This window comes from Pectinophora gossypiella, chromosome 10, assembly GCF_024362695.1.
Source record: "Pectinophora gossypiella chromosome 10, ilPecGoss1.1, whole genome shotgun sequence".
Lineage (NCBI taxonomy): Eukaryota > Metazoa > Arthropoda > Insecta > Lepidoptera > Gelechiidae > Pectinophora > Pectinophora gossypiella.
The window spans coordinates 6,267,937-6,287,179 of NC_065413.1; the positions used below are offsets into that span (position 1 = coordinate 6,267,937).

General features: G+C 37.9%; 2 protein-coding genes across 2 annotated transcripts in view; both read right to left on the reverse strand.

Moving 5' to 3' along the window:
• Positions 1-19,243, reverse strand: part of LOC126370379 (uncharacterized) — a 380,386-nt gene that overhangs the window by 126,254 nt on the left and 234,889 nt on the right. Inside the window, exon 16 of the mRNA XM_050015216.1 lies at positions 10,843-11,069. Within this exon, the coding sequence (XP_049871173.1) occupies positions 10,843-11,069 (227 nt within the window). The remainder of the gene's footprint in view (positions 1-10,842; positions 11,070-19,243) is intronic.
• Positions 13,034-16,280, reverse strand: LOC126370273 (uncharacterized). Its single transcript, XM_050015098.1, has 2 exons — positions 15,928-16,280; positions 13,034-14,122 (listed from the first exon to the last, which is right to left on the reverse strand). Exon 2 carries the CDS (start codon positions 14,024-14,026, stop codon positions 13,115-13,117), a length of 912 nt encoding a protein of 303 aa, XP_049871055.1. The 5' UTR covers positions 14,027-14,122; positions 15,928-16,280; the 3' UTR covers positions 13,034-13,114.

Sequence of the window (19,243 nt, forward strand, 5' to 3'; positions counted from 1 at the left end):
TATGTTGAATATCTTTCTCCTCAAGTAGGTCAGCTGTCATTGTATGTTCCTTGTATCTGTTTCATTGTGTACAAATAATTAAATAAAAAAGGAAGTAAGTATATAAAAAAAGAAGTGTGTAAGACGTGTACTTAGTAAGAAGTAGTAGAGTATGGGTTCGTTTGGACCAGGTCAGATTCAGATCACAAGCGCTAGTTGGACGGGACGAAGTTACGTATGTTTCTGATTATGCGACAAATTGTATTATTTTAAAATTACTCGTATTTATTAAATCTTCGAACAATAAATAGTAAACGGGAAAATAGAAGAAATAAGAAAGAAGATAGTTTTGTCTTATTTGAAAGATAAGTTACTATTATGTATAATTAATTCATAGGACTAAATTTTATATCCTAAGCCAGATCGCATCGTATATACCGTCGATCATTGTCGGATCAGGCGACGACGGAGACCGACGGAGACGACTCGGCCGCAGGTGTTCCAACTCACACTGCAAGTTACATTTGTTCCAGTTGACTTGAGGCGAGGAACTTATTTATTCATTTTGTTATTTTAAGGAGTTTCCTTTTAAGAAATGTTGGTAGTAAAACCTTATAGCGATTTCCGAGTGGTAGAATAAAAGGCGTTAGTGTTGCATTCAAAGGTTTGAATTTCACGTAAGTAGAGAATTACATTTGTGTTGATGACTATTTAAAAACAAAATCAGAAGTTTCTAATCAAAATGACGATCTAAAGGTTAAATAGGTTAACTGCATTCTTCCCTACAGAATTTTTACTTTTTTATGGATTTAGAGATAAGGTTAATTTTAGTTTTGTTGATTTTGAAAAATTCGGATGTCACCCAATGTGCGGTGCTTTTTAATTAATTTATTTATTTATTCGTGTACGATTTGGAAGAATCCTGAGATGCCTTCAGCCTTAAAAACACATGTCTATCCCGTTCTTACCCACTACGCTCATCTCGTAAATTCCCCTCTCTGTGTAGCTAGTCTGAAATTAAAAATTAAACTACTCCCAAGTTTCCAGCGACCAAGAAATACATTCGTTAACTAATCCATTTATCGACAATTTCTTTCATTCTCCCCAATTAATCTAACGAAGTTAAACACATCGAGATTCTTTGCAATTTAATCTTTTCGTGTAAGGTTTGGAAGAATTTACGAGAAACTTGACTTAGGAAATAATTTCGTTTTACAGTTCATTAGACAGGGTCTTGGAATCTGTTGATACAACATTAGAATGCGATTTTTGTGGATATTCGTACCAAGAAACGCATTACAGTAGGTATAAAACACAAGATCGAAAAGATGAAAAAAGTTTAAGTTACCTATTTTTACTACTACTTTTACTTTTGTTATGTGAGGAAGCTAGAATTGAAGTAAATGGAATTCCATAGTCTCGGCTTACCGCGGTTGGAAATAGACGTGAGTTATACTTTTGACCCGTAAATGTTTTTATAGCAGATAAAAAAATCATAAGTAATAAATTAAGGTGAGCTGAACTTATTTCTTAGAAAAAACTTATTTATTTTTGTGCCACCTCTATCTACCTTCGGGAATACAGGCGCGATGCTGTTATGTTGTTGTTATTTTTCAACCTTTTTATGTTAGCTATATCGTAAGAATGGCAGTACATGCAAAGTTAAACTTGGATTGATCATAATTATTTAAAAGTGTGTGATACCTAAGAACACTTATAAAAAGAAAGGAATATTCTCCGTTTTTAGAATACTGGCTAACATTTCTACGTAACGGGAAACAATAGAAAACCAGTAAGTTCAGCAGGAATCGAATACTGAAGGCAACTCATTAAAGGGAATGAATTGAAAAGTAGAGTTGCGGAACTCTGTACAAGAACCAACAAAACTGCTGAGACTAACAGAGAAGAAGTTTGTGCAATACTGAGGTTAGAGTGTGCGTCAAGCTAGCGGCCTCAAAAAAAAAATGGGCACGAAAAAATAATTTGACCATACCAAAAAATAGTACTCTTATTGAAAAAAATAGTACCTGTTGTAAAAAAATTAGTACCATCACGGTTCTGGATTTATAGCCATGTTTTATTGCACTTGCTAGCTTGACGGTGAGCGAAATTTGGCGAGAGTTAACGACAAGGTCTTTCGCTTTGATTTAAACGCCAAAAAATAGTATCGAAATAGTACTCACCCCCTGCAAAATACCGAAAGTAGTATTCAACGGTTCCAAAGTTATAAAGGTAGTTCTTTGATCCCGCTAGCTTGACGTTTTGAAAATACCTATTATCTGGGGAATGCTTGCATACTTCAGTTTGTAACTAATGTCAATAAACTCGTATGAAATAGTACTCCCTACCATCATAATTTGGACCTGATTCTCTTTGTAGAAATATGTCAAAAAGTCATTATAACCTATGTCATACATTTATCAAGACGAGTACAGTCGCGAACAAAATTATTACACATGGTCAAGAATGTTGTCAGATTTCAGTATTTTTCCCCATTTTTGGGTAAAAATTGGTGAAGTGCCAGGGTTGTTAGATGAAAGTAATATCATTGTTGAAACTCTTTGAGTTATTCTACAAATACTGCAAATTGTTTATTAACAAACACTTCGATCCGTAACAAATTCAACATGAAGGTATAAATTATAAAATAAAACAGCAGATTAAAAATGTATTATGATGTATTAAAATCACAGATTGTTTTCGATAAGAACTAGACCCATGCAGCCATTTTCTATTAAAATTAGTGCATATGGGTGTATGCAATAGGAATTTTTTGTAATAGCAGCACTGAAGTGCAAAGAAATGGTAGGGTAGACCTCCAAAATGGCAATACTTACGAATAAATTGTGAGGTTATGTAATTGTCTACGTGACTGTATCAACAACAAATGTATGGCATAGGTTATGATGATTTTTTAACATTTCTACAAAGAGAATCGGATCAAAATTATGATGGTAGGGAGTACTATTTCATACGAGTTTATTGACATTAGTTACATACTGAAGTATGCAAGCGTTCCCCAGATAATAGGTATTTTCAAAACGTCAAGCTAGCGGGATCAAAGAACTGCCTTTATAACTTTGGAACCGTTGAAGTACTACTTTCGGTATTTTGCAGGGGGTGAGTACTATTTCGATACTATTTTTTGGCGTTTAAATCAAAGCGAAAGACCTTGTCGTTAACTCTCGCCAAATTTCGCTCACCGTCAAGCTAGCAAGTGCAATAAAACATGGCTATAAATCCAGAACCGTGATGGTACTAATTTTTTTACAACAGGTACTATTTTTTTCAATAAGAGTACTATTTTTTGGTATGGTCAAATTATTTTTTCGTGCCCATTTTTTTTTTGAGGCCGCTAGCTTGACGCACACAGGTTAGATTACTTCTTCACTATTGTAATGTAACGATATTGAATTAGTTATATTAGATATCTTCATCTACTTAATTGAAAAGCTGTGGTTGAAGTTTTCCAACCCCCAGTGGAGCAGCGTAGTGGAATATGCTCCATCCACGCTCCGGTTGATTATGGAGAAGCCAGTGCTTAGCAGTGGCGTATCTTCTATAGACTGTTATATACACCTGTGTGTGACTATAGTTGAGAGTGAAACAGAACTGGTAAAAATCATCAATAAAATTACTAGAGGAGAAACTGACATTGATGATAAAGTCAAAGCAATGATCATTCATTACCGTTATTATGTGCTTTAATTATGATAATAACCGCGTAAACTTAAAACAATGTATAAAGTAGAAATCATGATACCAACACATGAGCCACATGTGTTGGTGAGCCATGTCAGGGGCCTTTGGCGGCTCAATAATGACCCTGACACCAGGGTTCATGAGTCTGGTATTCCACGTCACAACCCACACGATAAGAAGAAGATGATATCAACTATTTATCAAACGACCCTTTGGAATAGTTTTTGATTTCGTTATTTATTTCTGTATTGTTATTGGTAGTATAATAAGTAGTAACTATTATAGTGATCTGTGGTATGACATTCAGTAGCTAACCCAGTGGGAGTACTAAGATTATTTTTATTAGATAATACCGCAAAACCATCAACAAAGTTCGAAATTCAATTTCGTTTATATTAATACCATTTACAGAGTTTGATTAGTAAAATAAGAACCGATGGAGTAAACTAGACTAATAGTATTGCAATTGGTACCCTATTAACCTTATTTCCTTAAGTATCGCAACTTGATTAAACTTAACCAACGAAGCATTTTTATGGTTTGAACTGTGAGCTACCGCTTCGGTGTAACATTGTTTGCGACCTACTTTTATGAGCTCTCGATTTCTTTATAATCCTGTGGTTATTTCCTTTGAATAAGTATGGGAAATAGTGTTACATTCCTACCAGTTTATGTTATGTGAACACTTTTAACGTAGACGACGACTTTTCATCAAAAGTGATAGTGATAGAAAGTTGTCTTCTGTTAGGTAAGCAAACCACAGGGTTCGTCAGTAGCTAACCTGAAGATATAACTGGTCCGATCTTCATCACCATTCAACCACCTTTGAAAACTGTATATACGTCAAAAATCTTTGCAAAAGGTGGACATTCCATGTCACTACAACAAATCGATCTTTCTCCTCTCAATCGCCTAAACAATCATGAAATTAATGATTAATCAACGTAAATCAGGAATCAGGATTATACGACCAATTTAAATCGACAGCGATAGCTTTAATGTTAGGAGACGCGAGCAGCTTGGATCATTTGGTAGTTACCGGTTTCAAACTACAGTTATAAATATTGGCTTATAAGTCAAGGCTTTAGTACCACCTTATGAAGTCTGGCTTATTGAAAATTGTATTCGATAATAACAGTAGAGTTTTGAAAGTATACGTACAATGTAGGAAGGCTGGAAATCTATGTACCTAAAGTAGTAGTAGTTACTAGCAAAGCCAATTATTGTGGTGGATACCAGTTTTGAAACAGCTTGCTGTCGTATAAAAATATCTAAAATAAGAAGCGCTCATTATAATTTTCAAATTTATTATATATATAATGTCGAAAACGTATTGCATGCACACTATATTTCTGGAAACTGGTTAAAATAATAATACCTTACAAGTTTAAACGGATTTCCTATGAATAACCCATTAATTTCTAGTGACGTGTAAGCTACTCGTATTAGGGGTTTCATGTTGTTTATATGTAATACAAAGAATTTGCCTTTTAACTGTATTAAGACAGTACTTAAACAGAAACTTTGCAAAAAAGGTTATTATAAGGTTAGTGATTATTTAAAAGATATGAATGCATGAGATTAACTGTCTGAGAACTGATATTAGGCAGATAAATTACTCAATTGTATAATAATATTTTACGTCAATGTTTTTTTTAAAGAGCGTCTAGGGCCCTGTGCCGAGGTTTTTCTTGCAGCTTCTTTTCCCCGGCTATACAGGTTGTGAGAAGCTGCAGTAGTTTTAGGCGGATGAGACGTTCGTTATGTAAAAATTGACGATTCACTGTAACTATGTTACCTACTGAATACAGATATTTTTGAATTTTGAATTGAAGGATATTACCACGCCCACTTCCTATTCGATTATTGTTTCAGGCTTTCGTAAACCGTCCAAAATATGGTAATTAATGACACTATTCCGCAACAACCAGCCTTAATTCCATCATGTATTATCCATTTGGCTTAAAACATTTGTAGAAAAACCGGTGTTAGTGACATCGAAACGACGGATAATCCCACTTGATATTAACTCAGGATAATGATTCTGAATCATTCCCCTCAGTATTCGGTACGGTGTCCCTAATGCCCTGTATATGAAAAGAAACTTGAAATTAACTAAATTGAGTGGTATCTAAATAGATTGAGTATCCTCTAATTCGGTGCTTGTACTGCCAACGACTTCGACGCCACGTCACTCGTGAGTGATGGATGACGATATTTTAATAGATTGATAACATTGTAATCCGATTATGTTTTGTTTTACGTCACGTTGTAATGCGGTTAACCATTAGCGGCTATGAAATTTTGGAATTTGACTAGTATTTTATGTCTGTGGTTATAGCTCGAACGTGTTATATTTATTGGAAACCTTGGCATGTACCATTACTGAAATTGGACGAAGATTCCTTGTTTGATTTAACCTTTTGGGTCCATGATTTCCAGACACGTGTTTGGATTTTAAAAAGACTTTGAGCATCAAGACCTTAATATTTTCGAGATCCTCAATCCGCTGTAGGTTTTTAAAGACATTTGAACAGCCTATATAACAAGCTTTTTAAAAACTTCTTAGAACCGGACTAAACGAACCTGACTTACGTTTACCTATCTTGTTATGGATCAAAATAGACTAAACTGCTACCCATGCCTTGATTTACCGCAAAGTTTTCTTATTCATTTATTTCTTTGTTTCAATAAGAAACATCTAAGCTAACCGATAGGACGTAAAAGTATTATTTACGGTATGTAAAGAAGAAACATTATTTCCCCAAGCGCATATGTTTTAAGGAAGTGCTCTAAACTTTACGAGTATTTTATTGAAAGCTTACCCGCATCAGTGAATTAAAATTCCTTACAAAGTGTACATAATGTACCAACGTGTGGATAGCGATGTAAACATTCATAATCATAAAGCTACAATGTATCTATATGGTACCATAAATTAGATGCTGGTTAATAGGTAATGGCTCGTACTACGTCATAAGTGCATTTAAAGACGTTGCGGCGGTGGTGGTAACATTTTTATCTCTGATATAGGTTATGAAGCTGGAAGGATTGTTTGCTACAAATATGAGTAATTGCAAATTCGTCTCGTCTATCGTGTGGATTGTGAGGTAAATTACCAACCCCATCAACCCTGGTGTCAGGGTCACTATTGAGCCGCCAAAGGCCCCTGACATGACTCATGTAACGACTAAGTACTTACATCAGTAAGTAATAACCGGGACCAACGGCTTAACGTGCCTTCCGAAGCACAGACCTTTCACTTTTTGGACAATCAGGTGATCACCCTGTAACGTCCTAACCAAACTAGGGATCACAAAGTGATTTTTGTGATATGTCCCCACCGGGATTCGAATCCGGGACCTCCGGATCGTGAGCCCAACGCTCAACCACTGGACCACGGAGGCCGTTGCAAATTCACTTCCAGTAAGTTACCACGCCAGCTGAGGAGCTCGGTGGCGCAGCGGTAAACGCGCTTGATCTGCGATTGTTGAAGTTAAGCAACTTATAATATTTATTTATTTGTTTATAATATTTAAGTAAAATTGCATTACATAGTTGAATTGGGATTGCCTGTAATGACTATGTAAATTGTGTATAAATAAATAAATAAATAATAAATAAACTTTCGCAAAGGCCGGTCATAGGATGGGTGACCACAAAAAAAAGTTTTCATCTCTAGTTCCTCCGTGCTTCAGAAGGCACGTTAAGCCGTTGGTCCCGGCTGCATTAGCAGTCGTTAATAACCACCAATCCGCACTAGGCCCGCGTGATGGTTTAAGGCCCGATCCTCCTATCCATCCATAGGGAAAGCCCGTGCCCCAGCAGTGGGCACGTTAATGGGGTAGTGATGAAGTTAACACGCACTACCCTCAGTTATACTTCCATCCAAAGACCCATAACATAGACGACTGAAGCTACTTTTATTTTTAAATCCTTTAAACACGCTTGACTCAAACGTGCAAACGAAAAGTCCATTAAGCTAGATTCTCTTTCTACCCATTACCGGACTTCCCAATAACAATCGTCCGTGGCAAAGCATACCTATATCCTACTATGATCCTATTTCTATCCGTTCATACGATTCGGACAAAGGACAGTATAAATTGGTAGCACGTGAAAATACGGTGGTTAACAATGGCGATCTCTCAGTGAGTTTCAGTTGAAGTTCAATAAAGTGGAAATGGTAGGTAGTTCGTTAGACAGAAAGCTACCTGTAATAGAGGTGCTAACAATATTTCTGAGCGTTCTCAGTTGAGTGGATGTGGCTGGAAAACGTCGTTCAATAATCCAAAAGCACAAATGACACACCTCGCATCAGACGGAAAAAAAAAATGTGGCAATTTCACTTCTATGTGATTCGCGCGTTAGTCAATTTTAATAGGTAATATTAGTGATTATTTAGATATTCAACAGATTTTTGGTATTTTTAGATAAAAAAATATGTCAATTTTTTTAGATCATATCCCAACTTATTACATTTTGGCCCACCGTTTTCCATCTCCTTTATATTATGGGCCTGTAAATGTTTAGCTAAAACAACATGGAATAGTGCTATCAACTTCGTTGAAAATTTCAATGACCCGTTTCAGCTTCCACTGCAAAAAAAAAACGAAAGCTATGGCCTCTACGTGAAAAGGACAGTGATTTATTTATCGACGAGCTGGGAGCTGAAACTTTGTCCCTTGGAACTACTTTTTATATTTCACACATTCACCTCACGTGAAGATTTGGACCTTAAGAAGCGACCTTTTCGTTGATATGATGGAATGTGGTCATATTGGATTCGTGTTGTCACGCTGCTAGTCAATCAAACATCAGTTCTAGTTCTATCGTATTTTCTTACATTTTACCGTCACCGATATAATTTTTACGATTTGGGCAATAGAGGTAAGTATTTTCTACTCAAACAACTTTTTGAACGCTATAACTAATGCATCGGTGAATCATAATGAAATATCAAGTTGACATCATGTGGGACACTTAGAGATATTTGTTTTCTTCGATCGAGTACCATTTAAAGCTACATTCATGCACCCACCGGATATTACGGTCTGGGTATTACGGTCTATTGAGCTATCAAGTATCTATTTAGCAACATCCTCTCGTTGAGTTAAACGCTATTCATTGGCAAATTGTTGCGGTCCTCTCATCGGTCAGTCTTGTCGGTAAATGTGCATCGGGCAGCGAATCCCTGTTTATCCGGAAATAGCGGGTAATCGGAATCGAGGTTTTGACTTGGAATCAACGGAAATTTGAAAATAGATCTAAGATATTGACTAATATACGTTAGGAACATTCACAAAACAAAAGAGTCGAAACAAACACAAATAGGTCACATACAAGTATTAAACAGGCAAATATTGAGAGTTATTGAGGACACAAGAGGCAAGATGATTGGCCACTTAATAAGACGACGAATTTATTAAAAACATTATAGAAGGCAAGCTACAAGGAAAGATAGGAAGGGGAAGACCAAGAAGAGCTTTTATGGAACAGATTAAAGAGAAAGTGAACGTCGTGTCTTATAAGAAAGTGAAAGAATTGGCCTTTGATAGACAATAATGGAGAATTCTACACCGAAAAGAGCGTGGCTCTTAAATCAGTGATGATGAGTATTAGAAGATAGTCGCTACGCTAGGAAACACGTGTATATACAAAACAGTACAACAATACGCCCACTGCCCATCAGGTAGGATAGAGTAAAAAAAGTAATAATAATTAAATTGTAGTCAATATGCCCATTAAATTTTATTTTACTTTGAAAAACCAAACACATTCTTTACAGTGGTGAGGGTCGAGCTCATGATCCGGAGGTGCCGGGTTCGAATCCCGGTGGGGACATATCACAAAAATCACTCTGTGATCCCTAGTTTGGTTAGGATATTACAGGCTGATCAACTGATTGTCCGAAAGTAAGATGATCCGTGCTTCGAAAGGTACGTTAAGTCGTGGGCCCCGGTTACTAATTACTGATGTGGGTAATCGTTACATGAGCCAAGCCTGGGGTCTTTGTCGTCCAATAATAACATTGACACCAAGATTGATGAGGTACTTATGTAATTCACCTAACAAACCCACATGATAGAAGTGATGAACTACACAGCGATACGGGTCACTACCTATCACGTTGATTTAATTTTAAAAAATGATCGATGAAGCGTGGATACTTAGTTCATCATGCGATGCTGTACTTCTAACCACCCCAATCGGGAATAATTTAGACGTGAGCATATATTTGTTTTAATTATCAAATCATTATAATCGTTCGACACATAAACAAACTTTACTCCAAAATATATAAAGTAGTCAAAGTAGATATAAAACATCGTAATATCGACCTATTATATCTACTGACACTTTTTACGTACGTCTTATTAAAAAAACATGAACAAAGCTGAAACATGAACGCGTTTTCCGTGTTCCTCGCTTCGCCTACTTACATATTTTCCAAGCAATTGAGCGCCGTCTTCGATCACAGCTTTATAACCTCTCAGTTGTACATCATACGTGCTATTAATGTTATGGTTGTCGTTTTGATCATACAATTTAGTCGCTGAATCGAGTGTAAGAGAGATATGAGTTTCAATCAAATAAAGTAGATTATCAAGTAGATAATGGTCCTGCACCGGAATATGTGTAATATATGTGTGTACCGGAATCAGCACTATTGTTAGGTTATCCAGTACTCACGTCAAGATAACCCTAATGGTATGTCAATCGTCGGAGTGATACGGAGGTGGCAGGTTACAATTTAAATTGTAGATTAAAACATATCCGGTTTGCAACAGATCGCGTGTTAATCAGTTGCTGCCTACTTCATCAAGTCGTAAAAATACTTCAACATCGAGGAACGATTGTTCCTCATAAAATCTTTACTCTTCGCAAAACTTTACTGCACCAAATTTTACGCAAAATACTTTAAAATTAACACGCTATTTACAAGATTTTTTTTTAAAACCAATGTGCTTCTGCCGGGTCTGCATGACAGCCGCCGCGCTCGGCGCGAATTATATTGAGCGTTTCGACCAATAAACGATACGAATGCTATCTAAGTAGATGGACGGCAAACGGCTATTGGTCAAAAGCCTCGATATAATTCGCGCCGCGCGCGGCACGGTTACCGTGCAGAGCCTACTAATCTACTAAGTAACTACTCACGTTTATCAATAAAACTGTAAGTCCCGACGAAACCCGTCGCGTTATTCTGTTTGGGTCCCGTATGGAACTCCAAGACAAGAGCAGGTCCCGGCGAGTACAAGGCGGGTGGAGCATCAGCTCGGCTGCCGCACAATTCTCTCGCCCACGCTGAACGCTCGTTGATAGCACCAGGTGGACCTGGACCTTGGACCTCCCAATATACCTTGAGGTAGTCCCCGCGGACACAACTGTAACAAGGAAAACAATGTAAGCGTCTAGTTTTACATCAAGTAAGCATTATAACATATTATTGTAGGTCATGCGAGTTACTGAATACATTGTAACAGGTAATGCAGTATAAACGACATTTACAAGACTTAAGTGGACTGTAATCTCTACTTTGTTGTTCAAAGTAAACTTTACCTAGAAAATATGAATAATCAACAGATGATTGGTAGTACTAGCTTTGTAATAAATTTACATTTTTCAGACGTGTTGTTCTAGTGATAATTTATCATCTAGAAAGTACGTACTTTGTTCAACGTTCAAGTGGATGACAGATCACTTTTTCGAACGGTTCTGAGCTAAAATCTTCAGTGAAGAAGCGTGCACCGATGCGATATTTCAAAATGAACAAGCATTAGTGTCATTTTGCGATAGTTTATTGAAAGCTAAAAGATAGTTTAGTGTCTCAACTTTATAAAATAACGTCCGCGTGAAAATGTTTTATAGCACTTTGACACTTTCATAAGTGCTACGTCGCAGGTACTCTGCCGCTTTATTATTTTTTTCACTTCTTTTTTTTAATCTGCGACGGAAAAATACTTTCCGCTACATTCACCTTTCACTTAGATGTAAGCTTCAAGGTACTAATATGTACGTAAAGTCTCCTCTCTTCAGCAGTAATACATTCATTTTTGACATTTAACCCACTTCAGAAAATCTTAAGATTCCCGTTAATGATTCGCCTAAGTTGACATAAAGGTCATTACCAATTTTGAGGACGTAATGCCTATAGTAAATTCTGTCGCATATTTTATTCTTATTACTAATTTAGAACGGACGAATGGCTTTTAAGCACTTTCCAAAAGATACGGACAAGCAATTTGTCAAACAGAAATATTTTATAATACGTCTGCTTTTCATCGAGTATCTGGGGGCTCGGGAGTGCCCGCGCCAAGACGAGCAAAGTGACGCGCAAGGGCAGTGTACTACCTACCTTTTCTAGAAACGTTTCGTCGATTGTTTGAACACTCATAACTCTAGTTCTAATTATCAGTAATATATATTTTTTTTTTGAGTAGATGCTTAATCACTTAAAACGCTAGGTATTTGCTCGTCTTCGTATAATAATGGCATTAATTTTCGTTTATGTTTTATCAACACTTAACTGATGGTACTGATTATACGCAGGCGACGCCGGGCCGGCTAGTATATTATATAAATAGTAAATTAATTCATGCGTAGCCGTTGACAACAACCGTTGCGTACAATTGAAATCCAGCACACATTAAAATCAATAGTTTGTACACGAATGGGTTCATTTTGTACGTATTTTACAATAATTGCAAATTGGCGTGAAACGAGAAATGCAGAGCACTTCGATATCGGACATTCCTCAGTGACATAAATTACTCTTTACAATGAGATGGACAATAATGGCCGCTGTATTTCTGCAGTTGATATACACGCTGATTTAAGTAATTTAAATAATTAACGGTTAAACGAACTTACCTGTAAGTGAAGTTCTATCGTAATTATACGAGTGCTTCGTTCGAAGAGATTAGTAACCTGTAAGATGATAAGCTTGAACACAATGTAGTAACGCATAGTGACACCATTCATTGCACACATAGTTGAAAGCATATAGAAAAAAAAAATAATAACAAAAGTAATTCTTTTTTTTTTTTTTTTTTAAGGGTAGTCTTATATTGTCTGCCCCACTCGGATAGTCTCCGCGCGCTTCATTAGTTTAGGGCTCTGTTTGCGATATTTGCAGAACAGATTTGGGGTCTAGGGCGGGCGGGGGTTACTAATCTCTTCGAACGAAGCACTCGTATAATTACGATAGAACTTCACTTACAGGTAAGTTCGTTTAACCGTTAATTATACTTCGTGCTTCGTTCTCGAGATTAGTAACCTGTAAGATGATAAGCTTGAACACAATGTAGATGTTGAGAGCAGGTTCGGGAAATATCGCAGTAAAGAAAACTATAACGAAGTGTAGATTAAATGTATAATTGTCTAGTACTTATTATTATAATGTGTCTAGATGATTACAAACTAAATAAAATTACAAATTATTATTTAATATAGCACGAGCCAACTCTGCCTCGTTTGTGGTCATGATGGTTCTATTGTAGAATTTTCCAAACGTGGTGGAGTTTTGACTCCAACTAGCAGTTTTTCGAATCTGGTCAATGCTAACCCCTGCGCTGTATGCCTGGGATGTGGCAGCGTGGCGCGTGCTATGTGCTGAAAAGATTGACACATCCACACCAGAATCTTTCAGTGTAGACTTAATCCAACGACTGAGTGTTTGTGTGGTGACGGCTTTATGAGGCCGCTTAAAACTGATAAAAAGGTAATCTGACTCTCTAATTGAGGCCGTTCTATTTATGTAGCTAATTAATGACTTGGCTGGGCAAATCCCAGGTTTTTGCAGAAAGAAAGGTAAGGTAAGGACTGGATTATTCGTACCGACTTTCGAAGTTTTGATGAGATCTGAAATTTTGGTAACAATCTTATCTGGAAACATCTTAATGTTATAAATATTTATTTTCGACAGGGTTTGTACCCTATGGGCGGTAACCAGTGCCAGTAATGTTACACATTTTTTTGCAAGTTTTTCCATTGATATGGCCTCGTTAGGGTACAAGAGAGCCAGGTAATCTAGCACGCACCCAGTGTCCCAAGTGATATCGTACTTGGGAATAGTAGGTCTTAGCCTAAACACACCTTTGAAGAACCTTTGAATACGATAATCCGTTGATATATTGGTTCCTAAAATTAAGGACAAGGCTGCTCTACAGCAATTTAACGAACCATATTGATTGCCACTATTATATAAATCAGTAAGGAACTCCATGACTTTAAATATTGATGCATCGTATAAAGGTGTGTTATTTTGTTTACAAAAATCATACCATTTATTAATATAGGTGTTGTACTGTTTAAAAGATGAATCAGCTAAAGAACTAATCATTATATCTACTGCCGAGGCTGGTACGGACCGTCGCAATAGTGCTGCCCGGATAATATTCCGGCAGCCAGGGTAAGGTTCGAGTGAATGTTCCTCCTGCTGGAATGAGAAACGATTACATGGTCATTTGAACTGAACTCAAAAATATGGGACGTCAAAAGACTGCGGAAAATTGGGTACCAAGGTTGTGTGGGCCACAACGGGACGATCATGATACCGGTCGCTTTGTCGGCGATAATCTTGCGCAGTGTTTTAAGTATCATCGAAACCGGTGGGAAGGCATAAAAATATAGATTCTTCCAGCTTATCGTATATGCATCGATAGCGAAGGCGTCAGGGTCCCTGTGCCAAGATACGTACTTTTCACATTTCTTGTTCAGTCTACTGGCGAACAGGTCGATGTCTGGGGAACCAAACTGTGAAACTAACTGGTCAAAAGTAGAGTTTTCTACCTCCCATTCTATGTCTGGATGTGAACGTCGGGATTCAGTGTCAGCTACGATGTTTTCTTTAGATGGGACATATGAAGCCTTTATAAAGATTTTCCTATGTTCACACCATTGCCAGATCTGTCTAGCAATGTCAGTGAGATGTGGGAATTGAATCCCGCCCATGCGGTTAATGTAGGATAGCGCAGTAGCGTTGTCTATGCGAATTAAAACTTGACAATTTTCTAAATGTTTTGCAAAAATTTTAATCGCAAAGTAAGCAGCTAACAGTTCGAGATAGTTAATGTGCATCCCGCGCTCCGACTGTGACCAAGGCCCATTCGCGGTGTCACCCCCGCAGGCCGCGCCCCACCCCGTAGTTGAGGCGTCAGAAAATATTTCAACCGCGTAACAGTCGTCTCGAATACGGTGCGCAGGGCTCTCTATAGCACGTAGCCACCATTGAAAGTCCGAAAGTAAGTTTTCCGGGATTTTCATATACCTGTCATAGTCATCATGAGGTTGTAAGTTTAAATACTTACACCGTTCTAACTGTTTTGTATATAACATTCCATATTCCACTGCGGGACACGCAGACACAAGAAGTCCTATAAGTTGAGCAAATTTTCTAATTTTACACCTAGTAATGTTTATTATTTTTTGTAACTCTGCTTTGATATGTGTTTTCTTTTCGGGGGGCAAAGTTATTTGCATAGTATGTGAATCCAAGATGAAGCCTAAAAATTTACATGATTTTGAAGGGGTCAACTGACTTTTTTCCCTATTGATTATAAAACCAAGAGCGGTAAGTAGATTAATAGTTGAGTTCACGTTGTAAGAGCATTCAAGATATGATCTTCCTAACAATTGAATATCGTCAAGGTATATTGTGGAAATATGTCCAGCTGCTCTAAGTAGACTGATTACAGGCTTCATTAGCTTAGTAAAGATGTAAGGCGCCGTGTTCAACCCGAATGGTAGTACATTAAACTCATAAAGTTTATTGTTCCACATAAATCTCAAGTATTTACGAGAATCTTCGTGAATTTTTATTAAGAAATAGGCGTCCTTTAGGTCGACAGTGGCCATAAAACAGTCCTGTGACATTAGTTTAATTGATGTACGAATATCCTCTAGCTTAAAATGACTTGTGTCAATAAACTTATTCAAGTTCTTTAAGTTTAATATAAAGCGCATTTGACCATTAGGTTTTGGGCGCAGGAAAACACTAGATATAAATTGTCCTTCGCAGTGTTCGCATGCTGAAATGGCGCCGATACCTAGTAGGCTATTAATAGCCTCTTCAAAGCATTGCATTTCACTGCTAGAGTAGTTTGGGATCGGTTGTACATAATGTTGCACGACTGGTCGGGCAAAGATAATTTTATAACCTTGAATTATATTCAAAATATTATGGTCGGAAGTGATAAGTGACCACTGCGAGTAAAACTGTGCTAGTTGTCCAGCGTACAGTACCGGGTCTAGCGGCGGCGGCGCGGCGGCGACGACGGCCTGGAGGCGGCGGCGCGCGTGCGGTTCGCCCACGTCGTCGTGGCAGGCACGCGGTTCTTCTGAGCCCCGGCACCCGTCGGCCTGCGCTGCTGCTGCGGTGCTGGAGCTTTCCAGTTTAAACCTTTGTTTCCCTGAGGTTTCTGCGTTTGAACAGCAGATTTTTTCCCCACCTTGTTTATCACCTTAAGCTCGGCGCCCGATTTGTTTACTGCCTTAGCCGCTTTCAAGGTATCGGTTAAGTTTTCTCCGAAGAGATATTTATCCACTTTGGAAGTACTTAAGTTTTCTTTTAGATCCTTTTTAAGGGAAAACATTGCGAAGTTTCGTCTAGTGATGGATTCTGCATATTGGATGTCGCATAATAGGCGAGCAGTGTCCATCAATTTCTTAATGAGTTCGTGATCCTTATTTTTGACACTACTTATGTGGTCAGTCATTGCGGCCCCAAGGACTGTAATAGCCGTGGCGAGTTGTTTCTGCCGGGCTTCAATAGCCTTATCTCTCTTGTACATACTATCGGGCAGAGCAGCTTTGATTTCGGCGTTGAGTATAGGCGCGCCGATGAGGCCGCAGTTACCCGGAATAGGATATTTGTCGACCAGTTCCTTCCGAACATTTTTATCTAACCCATTTGTCGCAAGGTGTTCGAAACGGGATGCTAGGTCCTTATGTATATCCGGTCCATATTGTATGGTTGCAGAGGGGTCATCGCCGAGAATCTCTAACAATGCGCTGTCGAGGACGTTCTCTGCAGCAGGTGGGGTACTCGTGGTAGCCCGAGCTTCATCCACGGCGGCGGCGACGGCAGTGGCGGTCGCGGTCCTCTCAGCCACCGCGTAGGACGGTCCCGGTTCGACATCAGAGTTGGGTCCGTGTAGAGTGACGATCAACGCCGTCCGGTCGCGCTGATTTTCTTCGCCTAGATGACAAAATTATACACGTATAAAGATACGCGTCGTAACTAGGGGATGGTATGACTCCCACAGAATCATACGTCAGCAAAATCCGAGATTACGAGATAGTCCCACAGACGTCTCTGTACCCGAAAATTAATGTAAGGTGTATTTCCCATAGAAAAACACGCAAACATATTTTAATTCCTGAGGAATTATTCGTGTGAACAAAAAAGGTGCCTAAATATCTATACCTATACCGTACTCGTGGAGGACTCCCAGAGAGTCAACCGATTGAGCATAGTAGGTATGTGGTTATAAGTATCTAGGTACTTATATAATATATAATTATATATTTGAATCTGAGCACGTTGTGGCGGTGGAAAAACTCCCAAAGAGTTATCCGATTGCCGATTGTGCCGTAACGAAATTTGAATTTAGAACAGGCAGATTGTTGGTCATGTTTTGACCTTGACCTTGTTTTATGCAGTGGCGAGATAAACACCTAAAGTGTCTGACGAAGCCGTACATAATAAAAATTTAAATATCGAACTTGACGAAAATTATGTAAGTTTGTACTAAATACCTTGTAGGTTCTTCGAAGTAGGCGATGGTTCCCGTGACGACGCTTCCGACGATGATGATTCAATAACTCGAGCACGAGGTCTTCGTGAACGCATTATCATGCGTTCTAATGTTTTTAGACGTTTGTTAATGTGATTCACGTCACCAATATCCTCACTGTGTCTTTTGGACATTATTAGCTAGTAAAACTATTGTATTCTAAGAGTTTTTTCCCGAATTATAGGTCAATTATTTGAACCGTGCAGAATGGCGGAGCACACAAAAGCGAATGAAGCGCGCGGAGACTATCCGAGTGGGGCAGACAATATAAGACTACCCTTAAAAAAAAAAAAAAAAAAAGAATTACTTTTGTTATTATTTTTTTTTTCTATATGCTTTCAACTATGTGTGCAATGAATGGTGTCACTATGCGTTACTACATTGTGTTCAAGCTTATCATCTTACAGGTTACTAATCTCGAGAACGAAGCACGAAGTATAATTGTCATTAGCGAATATTACAACATAGTTATTAAGTATATTTAAGTAAATGGATTCTCATTCGCCTAGATGTATACCTACAATACATATATATTATAGGTTAAGGTGGTAGGGCTGGTAAAGGAAGACCTAGAAGGGTACACATTGACCAAATTGGAGATGTCCTTATAAAAGGTCCAGTACGATCTACTCTGAACCGGCGTGCGCGTATGAATCGATTAATGAATGTAAAGGAAGCAAGAGAAGGGTGTCAGGATCGAAGCAAATGGAATTCACAAGTACCCATAAGAAAAATTGCAGTCACTTTTGATGAGAAGTCCTAAAATAGTCATGGTACTCTGTAGTGTGTCATTGCCCTATCCATCCATAGGGAAAGCCCGTGCCCCAGCAGTGGGGACGTTAATGGGCTGATGATCAGTCATGGTGCACCGTATCACAAGTTATCAGCCCATGGCCAATAGAATAGAATATGTTTATTTATCAAAAAAACTTAAACATATTGTATACATTACCAGCGGACCTCGCACTAGGAAAACCCTTGAATGGTCTATTTTATGTTAGAAAAAACACGCTACTGCTAGATGTATACTAGGTAGGAAGATCTTCTTATCGTTTGAGTTGTGAGGTGGAATACCAGCCTCATCAACCCTGGTGTCAGGGTTATGATTGAGCGGCCAAAGGCCCCTGACATGGCTCATGTAACGATTACTCACTTACATCAGTAAGATAAAATATTAAGAGAACATAATAATTATTAATAATAACGTGACGTGTACCATTCATCAAGTCGAATGTTGATGTTGAATTCGTAATGAATTTTATATCCAACTGAATGACGAATCTGTAGCTAAATATTAAACGTAGAAAAAGAAAACTGTAAGATTTGTCGGCTTACCGCTAGCAATGCTGACGACAGGTCATTTTTTAAAGAACCCAACCCATCTCAATCGAGAAATGACAACTTTTTCTCAACTTTGAAAGATGATAATATTTTCTCTACTGTCTACATTTGCACATTTATGAGTAGGGTCAGTGCAGACGCCGAGTTACGTAATGTGGACAGTTTGCGACTCAGCGATTAGCTTTGTTCAGAAAAAACTTAATATGATACAAGTAGGGGACAGCGAGCCAGGACGTTCCCAGGGTAAGTTTTTCCAACAATAATAACTTTGTAAGGAAAAGATAGACAAAAAGAATTTATGTTTTTTATATTTACGGGCATGTGAAAACCCATTATTAAAAAAAATACATAAAGAAATGCATTTTATAAAAATAAAATAATCTTAAATTGAAAGGACGTCCATATAAAATGAAACAATAATA